This window comes from Tiliqua scincoides, chromosome 7 (assembly GCF_035046505.1).
Source record: "Tiliqua scincoides isolate rTilSci1 chromosome 7, rTilSci1.hap2, whole genome shotgun sequence".
NCBI lineage: Eukaryota > Metazoa > Chordata > Lepidosauria > Squamata > Scincidae > Tiliqua > Tiliqua scincoides.
In genome coordinates, this window is record NC_089827.1 from 34,208,520 (window position 1) to 34,223,468 (window position 14,949).

General features: G+C 41.9%; 1 protein-coding gene across 15 annotated transcripts in view; it reads left to right on the forward strand.

Annotated features, from left to right (window-relative positions):
• CELF2 (CUGBP Elav-like family member 2) overlaps positions 1–14,949 on the forward strand; it is a 503,139-nt gene that overhangs the window by 438,116 nt on the left and 50,074 nt on the right. For all 15 annotated transcript variants that reach the window (XM_066633616.1, XM_066633614.1, XM_066633615.1 and 12 more), the window contains 3 exons: positions 1,038–1,117; positions 9,684–9,842; positions 14,074–14,137. In XM_066633616.1, coding sequence (XP_066489713.1) covers positions 1,038–1,117; positions 9,684–9,842; positions 14,074–14,137 — 303 coding nt within the window. The remainder of the gene's footprint in view (positions 1–1,037; positions 1,118–9,683; positions 9,843–14,073; positions 14,138–14,949) is intronic.

The following is a 14,949-nucleotide window of genomic DNA, read 5'->3' on the forward strand; positions in this document are numbered from 1 at the left end:
CCACCATTAGAAAGAATGAAGTAGCTGACACATGCAGGAAATGCATACACATACCTTAGCATAGCAAGATTCCAGAAAATAGCTTTCATGGTCATTGAAGGGTGGATTCTCCTGTGCTTAGTGCAAATAGATGGCAGGGAGAGGTCACTGAAAATTATTTTTTATTTGGGGATGAGCAAAAATCTCCCACAAATACACCCATTGCAGAACTGATGGATGATGGTTCAGGTGTTAATGAAGCACTACCTGTTTTGTGCAGTCCCACACACACTTCACAGTCTCCTAATGGGTGGGCCAACATGCATATCTGATTGTATGGGGTGGACAGAAATGGACAAACTCCTATTCCAATATTACAAGAAACACCAGCAACTGGATATAAAAGTACTGTTCTGACTTCATATTTGATTGATGAACTTCTTAAATAATATCTAAAGTCACACTGAATTATGCAGAACTGAGTTTTAGAACTGATAGTGATACTGAAGCTTTGCTTACCAAAGTCCTTTCCTGCACATGTAAAAGCCCCACTGATTTTGGTGAATGAGGGCTTAATGCATAATTGCTGCCTCAGCACTTTCTAAGCTTTATTTTCCAGTTGATTTATGCATAGTGACCCTTGGTCATTGGCCAGTGCTTAAGGCTTAATTTGGTAATTAAACCATGTGCTGGTCGTGTCAACTGGAATAAATACCTTTAAATATCTAAACATCTTAAATAGCTTTTTAAGAAAAATGAGCAATGAGTTAGTGAATGGAAGAAGATAAGTCTGAAAGAACCTCATCCAAACTTTGCTTTCCCTTCTCTCCCTCTCTCTCTCTTTCTCCCCAATCTATGGTCAGATTAGCAAATTTGCTCTGCTGAGCCAAGTAAATTAGAGGAGTAGTTTTTTGTTTTTGTTTTTTAATTTTATGTACTACGGAGAACAGTGTCGTCTTGTGGCCGTTCTCGTAGACTGTGTTGGTTTAACAAGCGTCCAACCCTTTTGTCTTGTTGTTTTTTTGTCTTTCCTGCTCCCTGTCCCCTTGTTCCCACAGGCTGTGCGTTTGTCACGTTTTCGACAAGGGCAATGGCACAGAATGCAATCAAAGCCATGCACCAGTCTCAGACCATGGAGGTACAGTACTGTATCATCTGCCCTTTCTTTGTTTTCTTTGTGCAAATGATTGGGAATGGTAAAGCCATGCTCTCCTGGAGAAGATCAGACGCATGACAATCACAGACTTAAGCTTCCATACTCCTCTCTCTCTCTCTCTTTGTTTCCCCATCTCTGTGACATTTACTTCCCCTAATTGTCCGAGAACGTGGGATGATATCTCTGTTATTATTTGGCAATATGGTGGCATTTAACAGAAAATAAAAGAATGTGTTGAAATACCAGTGAAATCAATATTTGGCACATTGAATTGTCTTTTATTTGATGTTTTAAAAATCCTCGCTCAGCAGGCCACCAGTCAAATTCAACTGGCCATATAACATGAAGAAGGAGGGCAGATGTTTTTCTGTACACAAGCACCCATTATTCCAAATAGCCAATAGAAATTCAAATTATGTCGGAATACAGTGAACTGTTTGGCTCTCTATGAGAGAGCTAACATCCATTCTGTCTTTGGCTTATAGCTGTGAGAACCCAAATATTCAAATTTCCATACCTAATAATCTTTTTTTTAGTCTGTGATTTTTGTCATGGTGTTTCAGAATTTTGCACAAAAAAGCCTCATGAGTCAACTATGTCTTATTCTGGATCTTCTAATTTAATCATTTTGAGAGTGCATGTTATATTGTAGTACGTATACTGTATCTGTGTATTGATGACTTCCTCTGAAGCAGCATTTTGATGTAACGTGCACTTGTTTCTTGCTTTTTAAATTTTCTGTATTTTCTTTTCTTTTGAAATGGGGATCATTCAGCTTTCTTAAATAACATTTGTTTTCCTTTGCAATGCTGTACTTTCCCAAAGCATGCTGGGTACTAAAAAAAATCATTGTGTCTATGTCATTGAACTGCTTTGTGTAATGAGCAAAGACCAAATTAAAATTGTGAAAGTGCATGAAAATGTCACTGTCTTCTGTATCTTTCAGAGATATTGATATTGGCATTGCAAAGCTATTGTCGTTCCAATAGCTCCTGACTTTAGTTGAGATTATTTTGATATTTTATAATCAATGTGTTTTTCTTTTCAGTGCTATCCATTTTTAGCCACTGAGAGTATACATTGTTAGCTGTGAACCTGCCACAGAAAGAAATCCAAAGTATCTTCACTAACAATTGACATTTAAATATAAATATGTTTGTACAGACACATTAATCTTAGTATGTAAGAACATTTTTTAAAAGATCTCTTTGGAGTCATGCCATACCTCTCATGATGTTAGTAAGCATATTTTTTATGTTTTACTCAAGACTAAACAGAAGGGGGTTATATTGTTTAAAATATATAACTTCCTCTCTCTTTTCCCCCTAATATAATAAATTTCCTGAGCTTAACTTTGTTTTGAAAGGTTGGAAATAGAGATACTTTAGAAATTCAGAGGCATGAAAGTTATTTCTAATCAAAATGCCTCTAATTTCTAGAAGCTTCAGGAGGTTCTAGATGAAGCTTGGCTAGGAAATAAAGAGGGAACTGAGCAATGCAAGCACATCTTCCTGCTCTTTTCAGTCATTCACTGAGATGGCCAATGAAGTGCAGTCATGGTCTTGCACACCGATCTGCTGCAAGTTAATATAACCAATCAAACATGCTCTTAGGGTCTTCTCTTTCTTTACAACCTGTTGAACGCTGCATAGGTTTTCTGGGGTGTGCCTTGCTCTGCAGAATAACCTGCTTAATTGATGCCTCCCTTATTAGACTTGATAACATATTTATTCATCCAAACATTTATTTATTTATCCATATTTATATGGATCCAAATCAACGTAACTCTGCTGATCTCAATGAAAGTTCCTTATGTGTCCAGATATAACAAGTTCTGCCCAATACAAGTACTTTACGGAGAAGCTACTGCTGCATAACACTGTAATGTTAGATGGCTCTCAACCTGGGTTTCGGCAGGTACATGTGATGATAAAAAGTATCATCAGTACTGAAGCCAGTATTGCTGCTGACAGTAGAATGCAAGTGGATGACAGTTCAAGTCCGGCATGCTGCAAATTATTTTCACTCACTTGCAGGGCCAGACATTCCCATATTGTATTTTCCCCAGGTTTCCCTGAGTGTTCCCAGAAGAGGAGGCAGCACATCCCAGCCGTTGCTGGTTCCCACAGGCAAGGCAGCAGGGGAAGGGGGGAAGAGGAATAGGGGCAGTTAGGCTGCGGGAGGAGGTGGATCCAGCTGTGATTGTGCCTGCCAGATGCTAGCCCCTAATTTTGCAGCCTTCCTGCCTCTTTTGCCTCCTTGGACCTGTGCCAGCTACAGAGCTGGTTCAGGTCCTTGGAGACCCATTGTGGAGTTGGAGGTTTATGGAAGGATAAGGGGAAATTATTCCCCTTTCCCTTCTGAAGCCCCCGATTCCCCCCCACCTCAGTGGATACAGTTATTTGGTGCAGCTGCATTAGCAGGGGGGAAAGAAGAAGATTCAGCCCTGAGGGAGTCATGCTTCATCTTTCAGAACATAAGAACAGCCCCACTGGATCAGGCCAAAGGCCCATGTTGTCCAGCTTCCTATATCTCACAGCGGCCCACCAAATGGCCCAGGAAGCACACCAGATAACAAGAGACCTGCATCCTGGTGCCCTCCCTTGCATCTGGTGTACTGATATAGCCCATTTCTAAAATCAGGAGGTTGCACGTGCACATCATGGCTTGTAACCCGTAATGGATTTTTCCTCCAGAAACTTGTCCAATCCCCTTTTAAAGGCATACAGGCCAGATGCCATCACCACATCCTGTGGCAAGGAGTTCCACAGACCAACCACACGCTGAGTAAAGAAATATTTTCTTTTGTCTGTACTAACTCTCCCAACACTCAATTTTAGTGGATGTCCCCTGGTTCTGGTGTTATGTGAGAGTGTAAAGAGCATCTCTCTATCCACTTTATCCTTCCCATGCGTAAATTTATATGTCTCAATCATGTCCCCCCTCAGGTGCCTCTTTTCTAGGCTGAAGAGGCCCAAACGCCATAGCCTTTCCTCATAAGGAAGGTGCCCCAGTCCAGTAATCATCTTAGTCACTCTCTTTTGCACCTTTTCCATTTCCACTATGTCCTTTTTGAGATGTGGCAACCAGAACTGGACACAGTACTCCAGGTATTTCTGCACTTTTTGCGCTTCCGGAATAACATATAAAGAAGTGGATACATTATTCTTCTCCATTGCACATTATCTCCCTAAGTATAAACCTAGGAAAAATGACACACTTGCCCTTATTGTTTCAGTCCTTCCAACATACAGTGCTTCCCTCGAATGCACTTATTCAGCATCCCCTCCCTGCCAGCTTCTTGGCACCTGTACATAGCCTGCATGGATTCACCACCTATCCACACATCATATAGTTATGCATTGGGCAGGGTGGGGTGTAATCTACATTTGGGGATGGAGTTGTTGGTATTCAAAAATCCTGTGCCTCACCACACAATTTTTTTTTCCGGCTACTGAATCCTTTGTGCCTCCTTTTGCACTAGAGCTTGGAATAGGAAGTGGTAGATGCTTGGGCCCAGTTGTGACCAGTAGCAGAGTGATCTGGGATATAGTAACATTCAAAACCTCTAGGATAGCTCAAGTAAATGGTGCTGAAATTTGACCTCATTGCTCTGACAGTGCTCTAGGAGAAACCAAAGCATTAGAAGATAGTGCTGGTACTACAGTTCAATGGCAGGACATATGCTTTGCAAGTCAACGATTTCAAGTTCAGTCCTACTATTGCTCAATGAAATATCTCATGAAGCAGAGCTGAGCAAGGCCCCTCTCTGCCTGAGATTCTGGAAAGGCACACCCAGTCAGTGCAGACAGTAATGAGTTTGATGAGCCAAGGCTCTTTATAGTCCTACTATTCAAGTAGGAACAGAACAAAATGCCACACCATCTCACTGTGCTGGAAGGCATGGTTCCTTCCAACTGCTGAGTCCCGAGATTTCTGTCAAGTACAGGAAAACCAGGCCAAAGCATAATGTGTTAATATATACATGAGGCCATTTCTCACTTATATTAAAAAAGAAATCTACAAAGATTTCTTAAAGTAACATTCAAGTGTGTTGTAATTTTCCTATTTTCATTTATATTCAGCCATTGGTGTGATTCTTGGTATATACAAATACTCTTTATACCAATACTAAAGATATACCCTTGAGATACAACAATGTCTATAGAAAGACACCTCAGAGTGGACAGTTGAAAGGGGAAAGATCACAGGCTGCATCTGAGAGGAAGAATTAATGAGAAGGAAGGTAAAAACCGATGAAAAAGGAAAATGTTTGCTTATCTTAAGATAGTGAACAGGAAGGAAAAACTTAAGAATATATTGGTTTAGGCCAATATACTATTATAGTTCCTTCTCTTTGGTTATTAATGTCAATTCTATTATCGTAAAGAGTTGACCTTCAATAGCTAATCTTAAATCTGGACACTCAACCAGAATCTTTAATGCCCCTTTACACTTTGATTTCATGTTTAATGCAAAGAAAATTATTTTCAAATAGAAGATTATATATTATGCAATCATATTTCAATTGAAACAGTGTCGCTATGTTCTTCTTTTGATTTCATTTGATCTTGTCTTGATTTCATTATTTTCACTTTTCTATGCCACTAAAGACACACTTTCAACCCAAGCACAAAATCCAAAATAATGAGAATGAAAATGTTTGAAAGAGCAAGTGTCTCCTGAAAGTCTCTCTTCTCAGTTTGCTGTTTACACCCCGCTGCTCTTTACCCACATTTTTTAGAATGCTGTGATCACCATCACATTGTAACCTATAGTATGCTCAAAACATTACATTAGACAAAAACACTAATGTTCATTTTTGATCATGGAACAAATTAGTTACAGCAATAACAATTGTTTTCTCATATGAGGCCACTTTGCTATGTACAATTTCAATCTACGTGATGTTTGTTCTCATGAAATTGCTGCCCTGACAAAATATGAAGCAGACGGGGGGGGGGGGGAAGAATTATAGATTCATAAAATGCTGCAATATTGTTTTATGCAATTTATTGCCAGTTAAGCATTCATAAATACAATATCAGCTACCATGTGAAGCTTGAAGCTGCAGGATTGTAGACCGGAACTACTATCTCATATTTCTGTCCTTGAAATTTATTTCTGCTCCTTTTGAAAGAAATTTTCAGTCATGTGTGTATGGGGAGCATGCAGTAAACTGTTTTGCATCTTCTTGGAAATCCAGTGCAGAATAGAATCCAAACTTGCCATGTTGCCTATTCTATCATTTAAGCTGAAAAAACTGGACGTTTATAGAGCAAAATAAGAATAAATTTTTATGTTAATATTTAAATAACTTGGATGAATGCAGTGACAGTACCATGAAAAAACTCTACAGTTTTGCAGACAGTTCATCTGCCACTTCTGCCCATCTCTCTAATTTTTATTCAGCTCCCAAAAGGACATTTTTTAAAATGAATTAAACAAAATGGATATGGAATACTGCCAGTCAAGGGTACAATCTATGACCATTAAAATCAATAGGTGTTTCAGCACAGAACTCGCCATGATGCAGATTATCCCCCAAATGATGGATTTCTAAGCATGATTATTTGAAAGTGTGTTGATGGGTTGTCACCACAGAAAAGAGATTACTATCAAGTTTATCTCACAATTGTTTTACTATAAAAATTGTCATGACTGTTCTGCTGTGGAGCTCTTTAGAGAAAAGTCCACAAAGAGCAGAGTTTCTCTAAACAACACTGGTCACCTGATCCTAAGCCCCATTTGCTAGAAAATATGTCCTGCTGCATTAAATCCCTAGTAAAATTGCTTAGGATTGCAGACTTAGGGCCAAACTATACGTTATGTTTAAGACATCATTGTTCTTGACTGTGTTTACTGAAAAGCTACCACAGAGGTCCCAATCTAGACTGTAGTCATAATCAGGAGGGGGGGGGGTTGCTTTAACCTTTGCCACTGCTGCCATTTATCAGGTCCCTGCAGAGCTGTTTATCCCAGCAGAGAAGTTCCCATTTGCACCAACAAGAGCTTACCTCCGGGACAGTCAGCAGTTTCAGAGAGTAGGTCATGAATCCAGATCGGCTCAATAATATTACCAAATCCCAATACTATGATCCTGAACTGGATTGGGTCTGCTGCAGCCATTATGTAGTAAACAAAAATTACATGCACTTGAGCCAATAACACATTTAATGCAATGTGAAAGGTGGCTCTTAGATTTGCAAAAAATAACATCAAAAATGTAGTTACTGCTCAGTAAAAGAGATGAGAATTTCAACCTCTGTGATGTTTTAGTCTTATAACAGCCCAATCCTGAGCTGCCGGGAGTGCCAAGGACTGAGCTGAACAGCTGCTGCTGGATCCTGTGCCCCTCAGGCTACTGCAGGCGGCACCTCCGCAAAAGGGGACTTTCGTCCCCTTCTCCTGGATAGGGTAAGCAGCCCCACAATGGGGCTAGTCACTTTACGGTTGAGGTGCTCATGTAGGGCGCCAAGCCCTCCACGAGTGCCTTGGATCCGGTGGAGCGGAGCTCCACGGACCCCCCTCCCCCCTCCCCCGGCATACCTCCCACCCACCCCTCTCCCCGCCCCGCCTCCCCGTCACACCTCCCCCCACCCTCTCTCCACCCCCCGCCATCCTCCCCCCTCCCAAAAACGTCTCCTCCACACCCCCTCCCTGCCCTGCTTACTGTGCCATGGCTTGGCGGTCCGTGAGACTGCCGAGCTGTGGAGGCTGAGCAACGGCCCTGCACTAGCCTGGTGCTAGCCCAGCTCTGGCCAGCGCTGGGCTAGCACAGGCCGTAGCACAGGTGAGGCTCACAAACGTGCTTTATGGCACGTTTGCGACAGTGCACAGCGGCACAAAGCCACGGCGCTGAGAGCCCAGGATTGGGCTCTAAGAAGTTTAAGATTTGTGTTAAAATTAATTTTCAGGCAGCAATCTTTCAGTTTAGCCTGGACATAACAGATGCTCATGCATTCTCAACTTAAAATGATGCCAAGTTGCCATTCATTTTCCGACAGCAAAGAAGAATCATTTTGATGGCTCTGAATTTTAATCATAGAATTATTCGTACATAGAGATACAGGAAGGGTGTCTAAAGAGACTGATCTCAGACACAGCGCCCTTCACTGCAAGAATGTTCCACAGACTAGCATGAATCACATAGATTAAAAGTGGTCAGAAATTACAGGAGCAACCCCAACGTAGCACACCTGAAATGCCTATATGACATTCAAATCACACATATTCAGGTGGTATGAAGGAGCAAGTCACATAAAGACCACAGTTCACATAAAGTGACTCACACTTTGGTCCCATTAAAACGCTGAGAAATCTTTTTGCCTTACCAAATCTTTTTTGGCTTTCCTTGACAGTTCTCAGATGTTTCTCCCTAAGAGGAAACCTGAAATTTGGAGCAAATTTCACTTTTTATGAAAATTTCAGGGCCAGCTCTGTTTCAGCGGGATTTAAGTGTGACTCATTTTCTGTGGACTGAAGCCCTAAAATTCTTAAAGTGCAGCCCCATTCCATTGCAGTCATAAGCACAAACACATGCTCTTGTACACAGAGTTGCCATTTTTTGCCTCGGGCACTGCACTCATAAACCTCCCAGTGTAACAAGAAAGGGCAACTACTGGTTCTCTTGCCTGTGCTTGCCCACCCATGCAGTTTGTCATCATCCACCCTCACTTTCAGCATAGACATCTGGGGTTCTCAATTCACCGGTTGAGGGATGCATATGATGACACAACTGTAGAGGGACCAAGTAAGAGGAATAGCAGTTGCCTTCTCTCTCACCGCATTGGGATATTAAAAAGAGTTGGCCATCTTACTTGCATAGTTTCCATTCATTAAATGGGGTTTCCTGTAGAAGTCCTGTTTAGACTGGTTTCCATTTTATCAGCTGAGTGTTGCACACACTTTCTTGGAATCAGTGGCACTTTGTTCTAAGCAAGGGTGTTTAGGGTCAGGTAATAGTGTAAAAAATAATTAAAAGACATCCTCAGCTCTGTTCATCATCTCACTGTGAGGGGAGGGGCACTGCTCAGAACAAACCATGCAGGACTTAAACCAAAAGAGAGAGCATCCAGTGAAATGGTTGCTGGAGGAGGAGAGAGGGACGACAGGATGCTGGAGGAGAAAGAGGTGCAGCAGCAGTGGGGGCAGGTGATTGATCTGTCTCCTCATGAGATCCCTCGCCTTGTCTGAAAGGAACTCCTCATTGCCGCCTCTTCTCCACCTGTTGAGGAAGAACACAACCCTGCATATGTCCATCTTGATCCCAAGGAAGACTAGTGTTTATTTTGAAAAGGAATTTTATGCTGTAACTTAAAGGATCTTAAGGAGTGTTAAAAAGATGGGAGGGTGGAGAAATACCAAGTGCTGACAGTTACGATCTTTTGAGTTGCAAAGTTATTAAAACACCTTTACATGAGTCACATGATCTGGTAAAAAAATAAAGCAGGTCATCTCAGAAGTTGGGGATACAACTTCTCAGGAAAAGACTCATGTAAACGTGTGCTAGAGTGATTTGTTTTCCCCCCAATCTGTCCAATCGCAGGGCTGTTCTTCACCAATAGTCGTGAAGTTTGCTGATACCCAAAAGGACAAAGAGCAGAGACGTTTACAACAGCAGTTGGCACAACAGATGCAACAGCTGAACACTGCCACCTGGGGGAACCTTACAGGTCTTGGAGGACTCACACCACAGTACCTGGCTGTAAGTAATCATCAAATTTGATTACAAACATTTTCAAAGCAAACTGTGATATTTATCTTAGCAGAATACGTTTTAAGCATTGCAGGGAACATATCTGTCATTAAATTGTCATGCACTTTGTCAGCACTGAGTTAAGGATGCTGCTAAGAACCAGTGAAAGTTCCAGCTGTGTCTGTGTTTGCCAGGGACAGTCCCTGTTTTCTGGTTGCTTCCCCTGGTAAATCACTATCCCACTTTTGCTCTTTTGACCATGCCTTATTGAAATATTGCTACATGCTACACAATATACAGTACATTAGTATGAGTTGCTACAGTGGTCATACTCCAGCCCTCTCTGCTTGTCTTACGCAGTCTCTTCTTTCTGATTCCACATTTATCTAAATTCATGCACATTAACATGAATTTTACACTGCCTTCCATTTCACACTCTGCAGCTCTTGAACTAAATTTCTGAACTATTGCAGAACAATTATATTTTTTCATGTATTTGCAACACAGGCACCTCTTGGTTTTTGAACTAGTGAAGGACAGGCCTTTGCAAAGCAAATGAAAACAGCATACACTAGACGGAGTAGAACCGAAAGCAGTGTGGGCAGCAGAAGTGCTCAGGCAGTGATTTTCAGTAGGGTCATAAGGGCGTTTTAAGTGTATCTCTATTTCTACCTGCGAAATGTTGGAAGGTTTGAGGTTAAGACTGAATGGACATTTGAGGAAAACAAGCTGTACTCGTTTTCTCAAATTCCCACAAGTACATAGCTGAGTAAATCATTTTTTGAGGTGAGGTTGGTGCATATATGTGCAGGTTCCAATTTGAACATAATCACTTACATTAATTTAATGGTGAAGATTTCAGACCTTCACTAAGATTTCCACTTGTGCTTAAGCACCATTCTGCTTTTCTTTCCTCTTGTGATTATAGCAGTTTCTTTTTAAAACCACTCTCCTGAAAGTTAAACATGAATCTTTCAGAGAAATTGAATGGTGTCTAAAGTTCTCTGTTAATACCTCAGTTTTGGCTAGTTTCTGGCATCCAGAACATCAGAACATCCAGAACATCCTTTTGAAAATCATGACATCAAACGATGTCATGGTGTCTTTTCTGCTTTCTCCTGGAGGAGGAGGGAGCCTCCTCTTCTTTGTGTTCAGCAAAAGGGGAGTCCCTATCAAGGGTGGAAGGAGCCCATGAGCGAAGCAAAGTGAAGCAGGCACCTGGGCAGCCATGTGAGTTGCTGGCTCTGCAAAAGAGCCTGGCTTTTTTTCTTTGCTTTTTAAATGTTTTTAAAGTGGGTCTGCAGTATCCATAGGGGGAAAAAAATTGTTCCCCCTTGGCATAGTCCCCCTGGCAGATGCCCCTCAGGCCCTGCCCATGTTACAACATCTCTGCACGTGGCTCAGTTAAACTTCCTATGGGGCTCAATATACATTTTTTCTTGTCATTTTCTCAAGTGTTTTGGGGGACCTGCGTTCCTCAGATTGGGACCATTCTGGTGGCACTGAGTTCCTCTAAGCCTGTCATCCAAAATGAACTGGGGCCCAGTTGTATACTCATGAGTCAACGCACACTTGTGGCTCAGTTTTACTTTTCATAGGACTCAATACATTTTCTTTGTCAGCTATCTGATTGTCAGTTTCACTACTCAGCAACAATCAGATCATGACCCAGTGGTGGGTCCTAACCCACAGTTTGGGAAACACTGCCTTAGCATAAACTAGCTATTTATGTCAGTTTGTATATGTGTATATTTATCTAGATATAGATTCAGGGCACAATCCTAACCAGGTAGACTCAGAAGTAAGTCCTATTTTGTTCAGTGGGGCTTACTCTCCGGAATATGTGGTTAGGATTGCAGCCATAGATAGATAGATACACACACATTCAGCTGAAGCTTCATGAATAGGGAAAAAACAAATATCTAATCATCTGATTCTCTGAATTCCCACTTTGCCTCCACATGCTGTAGGTCAATGATAATGCAGCTTTATATATGAATATTGCTAGAACACGTTTAGGCTTTTGATTATCTGAGTGTATGCAGTGCCTCTCCTCTTTACTTCCCTTTACTCCAACCCAGGTTTTGGATTAAAGAGGCTGCATTATGTAAATATATTGCAAATACAGCCTTAGCACCAATGAATGATATCATATTCATTCATTTAGCACTTCATTTTTGAATAAAATAATTGCACGTGACTTGATTAAGAAATTATTTGCACACTGTGTTTTTCTGTAAAAGTCCATGTATGTGTCCATTCAGAGTGTTGCAAATGCCAGAGTTGGATTTAATATGTAGCATAGAATAGGACAGGGCTAGATCAACCACTGCGCTCTAACATTAGGGGCGGCCCACATTTTTACTCTGTGCTTAGAAAAAATATCATTTCTGCACAGTGAGATAGCTGATATTCTATTCTAAGAATGGCAGGATTCTGGGCCTTTTTACAAAATACGCATATTTGCATGTTTTTTTCTTATTCTACCCAATTTATTTTTCGGAAAACCAAAGAGCTTTGCAGAAGGCTGGACCCCTCCATCTGCAAGCACCAGAAATCCTACTCAGTCCTCCAATCCTTCTGATTTAACTAAGCTTTACCTAGATAGTTTCAGGTGTTTTTCCACATCAAAAAGGGCTAGAAACTTGTTTTTTTATTTTTAACAAAAAGAAACCATCAGTGGTGGTTTTGGCGCTTTTCATGCCAGCGGCCGCCCCCATTTACTGCCCTTTCTGATCTGGAAGTAATTGTGGTGATGTCATTGCATCATCACAATTACTTCTACGCCACCTCCTCCTTCCCCCTTTTGAAAAACGGGGGAGGAAGGAGGCAGCCCAGGCTCCATCAGAGCTTTATCACGCTGCTAGAAGTGATTCCCCACCAAACTGAGGGCCAACAGTGCCTGTGGGAGCACAGCCACTGTCTGCGTGGTTCCCTGGCGATTTGAGGGCTGCCCTCTTCTCCTCCCCGTAAAGAAAGGAGTGGCAGGGAGGAGTGGGTCACAAGCCTGACCCTCCAAGCCTGACACCTGGGGCTTTTGCCCCCATTGCCCCCTAGGTACACCACTGGCATGGATCAACTTTTCACTCACTCAGGAGGCACCTTCCTTTATGTGCACCTTGGAAGCCTGTGTAGTTCTGTCTCACAGAACAGAGGTGCAGTCCCTGTATCCCTGCTTTTGAAAGAAATTTACAATCGCGGGAAACTGTTCTGCGTGCTGAGCCAAACACACCCAAATAGACTGCTGTGTGCCATGGGAATAACAGGGCAGGGCTGTCTGCTCTGGATGTGTCTGTGACTGGGACATGAAAATCACTGGATTTCTCTGCATACCATGACAACTGAATGTATAAACTGACTCAATTGAAAAGCACAGAAGTAATTAAGGTGACATGAGGAACTACAATAATTCCCTCGGGGATGCTGGATCTGTGATGCCCCATTCAGACAGGCACATTGTCACTTGATGCCGCAGTTGATGAATGTGCACGTGTGAACCCTAAGGGCTGGCAGCTGAATGCTTGAATTATCTCCACTGAAAAGCATTAAATAGGTGATAATGTGAAACATTCAGCTGTGATATTATGACCCGTACATACATACACCACAATGCTGCAACCATTAGGAATCAAGATATATCAGTCTCTTAAGGCAACTGGGCAAATAGGGATGCCCAGGTGAATGCAGCTTTGTGGGAAAGTATGGCCTGCAAAGCAGAGGAGTTCCTGAATATCAATCAGGGCAGGACTCTGATTCAGCATTGCCTTCAGGCATGAAGGGAAACTTATGCACTCGTGTGAACATGTGTCAGCAAAAGATGCCAAAGAAATAAGCCTCTGTTTTAAGTGGGAAGGCAGAAAATGGACTGTGATTGACAGAGATGAGTTATGGTAACTGCTAGACTGCAGAGGGCAATGATTAGTCACGCTACGTCAGGCTGAAATAGATTTAACACCTGGCTGTTAAAAAGAGTAAATTGATTAATTGTTTTAAAGCAGCAATGTTATTGAGTTTCCCCAGTGTCTGTGTGTTTCTTAATAGAGATTAGACATTAATATGGATTTACAGCATCGACTCTGGGGACCTTCATTCCAACACCAGGCAGAAGCAAGAGACTGTATAAATGTAAAGGAAACTATAAGTATCTCAAATTTAATTTGATTCAGATAATTTTGCTTTAGTCTTAACTTGTTGCGCTATTAACCTCATTAATGCTGTTCTTCTTGTTATTAATTTGCAGCTTCTGCAGCAAGCAACCTCCTCCAGTAACTTGGGTGCCTTCAGTGGCATTCAACAAATGGCTGGTGAGTTGTGGCTTCTTTGTTAATCAATTCCATTTTCTTTTTTGTTAGCGACACCTGTCCTGTTATGCTCTCCAAGGAGTTCAGCAGCCGTTTCATTTAAGCATGCAGGCAGGGCTCTAGCCCCAGAAGCTATGAAGCAATAGCGGAGACAGTGCCTTTGAGCATGTGCAGGGTATGTTTTCTACAGGAAGGAGTAAGAGGACAGCTCCTATGCCAGGTTTACAGAGAGAGGCATTTTAAAGCCTGCTCTAAAACACGTTTACTCAGAAAAGTCCCAGTGTGTTCAATTGGAACAACTTCCAAGTTGATTGGCTTTGAGTTACAGCCTTTAGGGTGAGATATGCAAAAGAGGTTTGCATCCTGAAATCTTTCATTTTAGTAAATGAGCCCTGAGGGACAGGGCAGGCATTGGCATAGGGTGTGCAGCCCTAATGGAGCTACAACCAGTTGCAAACCTGTGTCATACATGTGTTGTTGTATTAACACTTTACATTTTGTGATGGACAGTTAACATACCTTAAGAGTGTATATCTAAAAATGGAATGCATGAAATGGCTTTACATTTTGTTTGGTTTAACAGTTGCCCATGTTAGTCAGCAAAGCTGGTTGCAGAACTGGTCTTTTTTCTCTTGCTGTATTCTCCTACCCCAGCATAGGCTTTGGGATCTCCAGTCCAGATGCAGGCAAGGAAGTATTGGCCAATGCCTAGGTCAGATTTCCAAGAGTTCGCAAGAGGAAAGAAGTTCCCCCTTTGGCCCACAGTCCAGGCCCTGCCCTAGGCCACCCAGAACAGAACCAGTTGTCCTATGAAC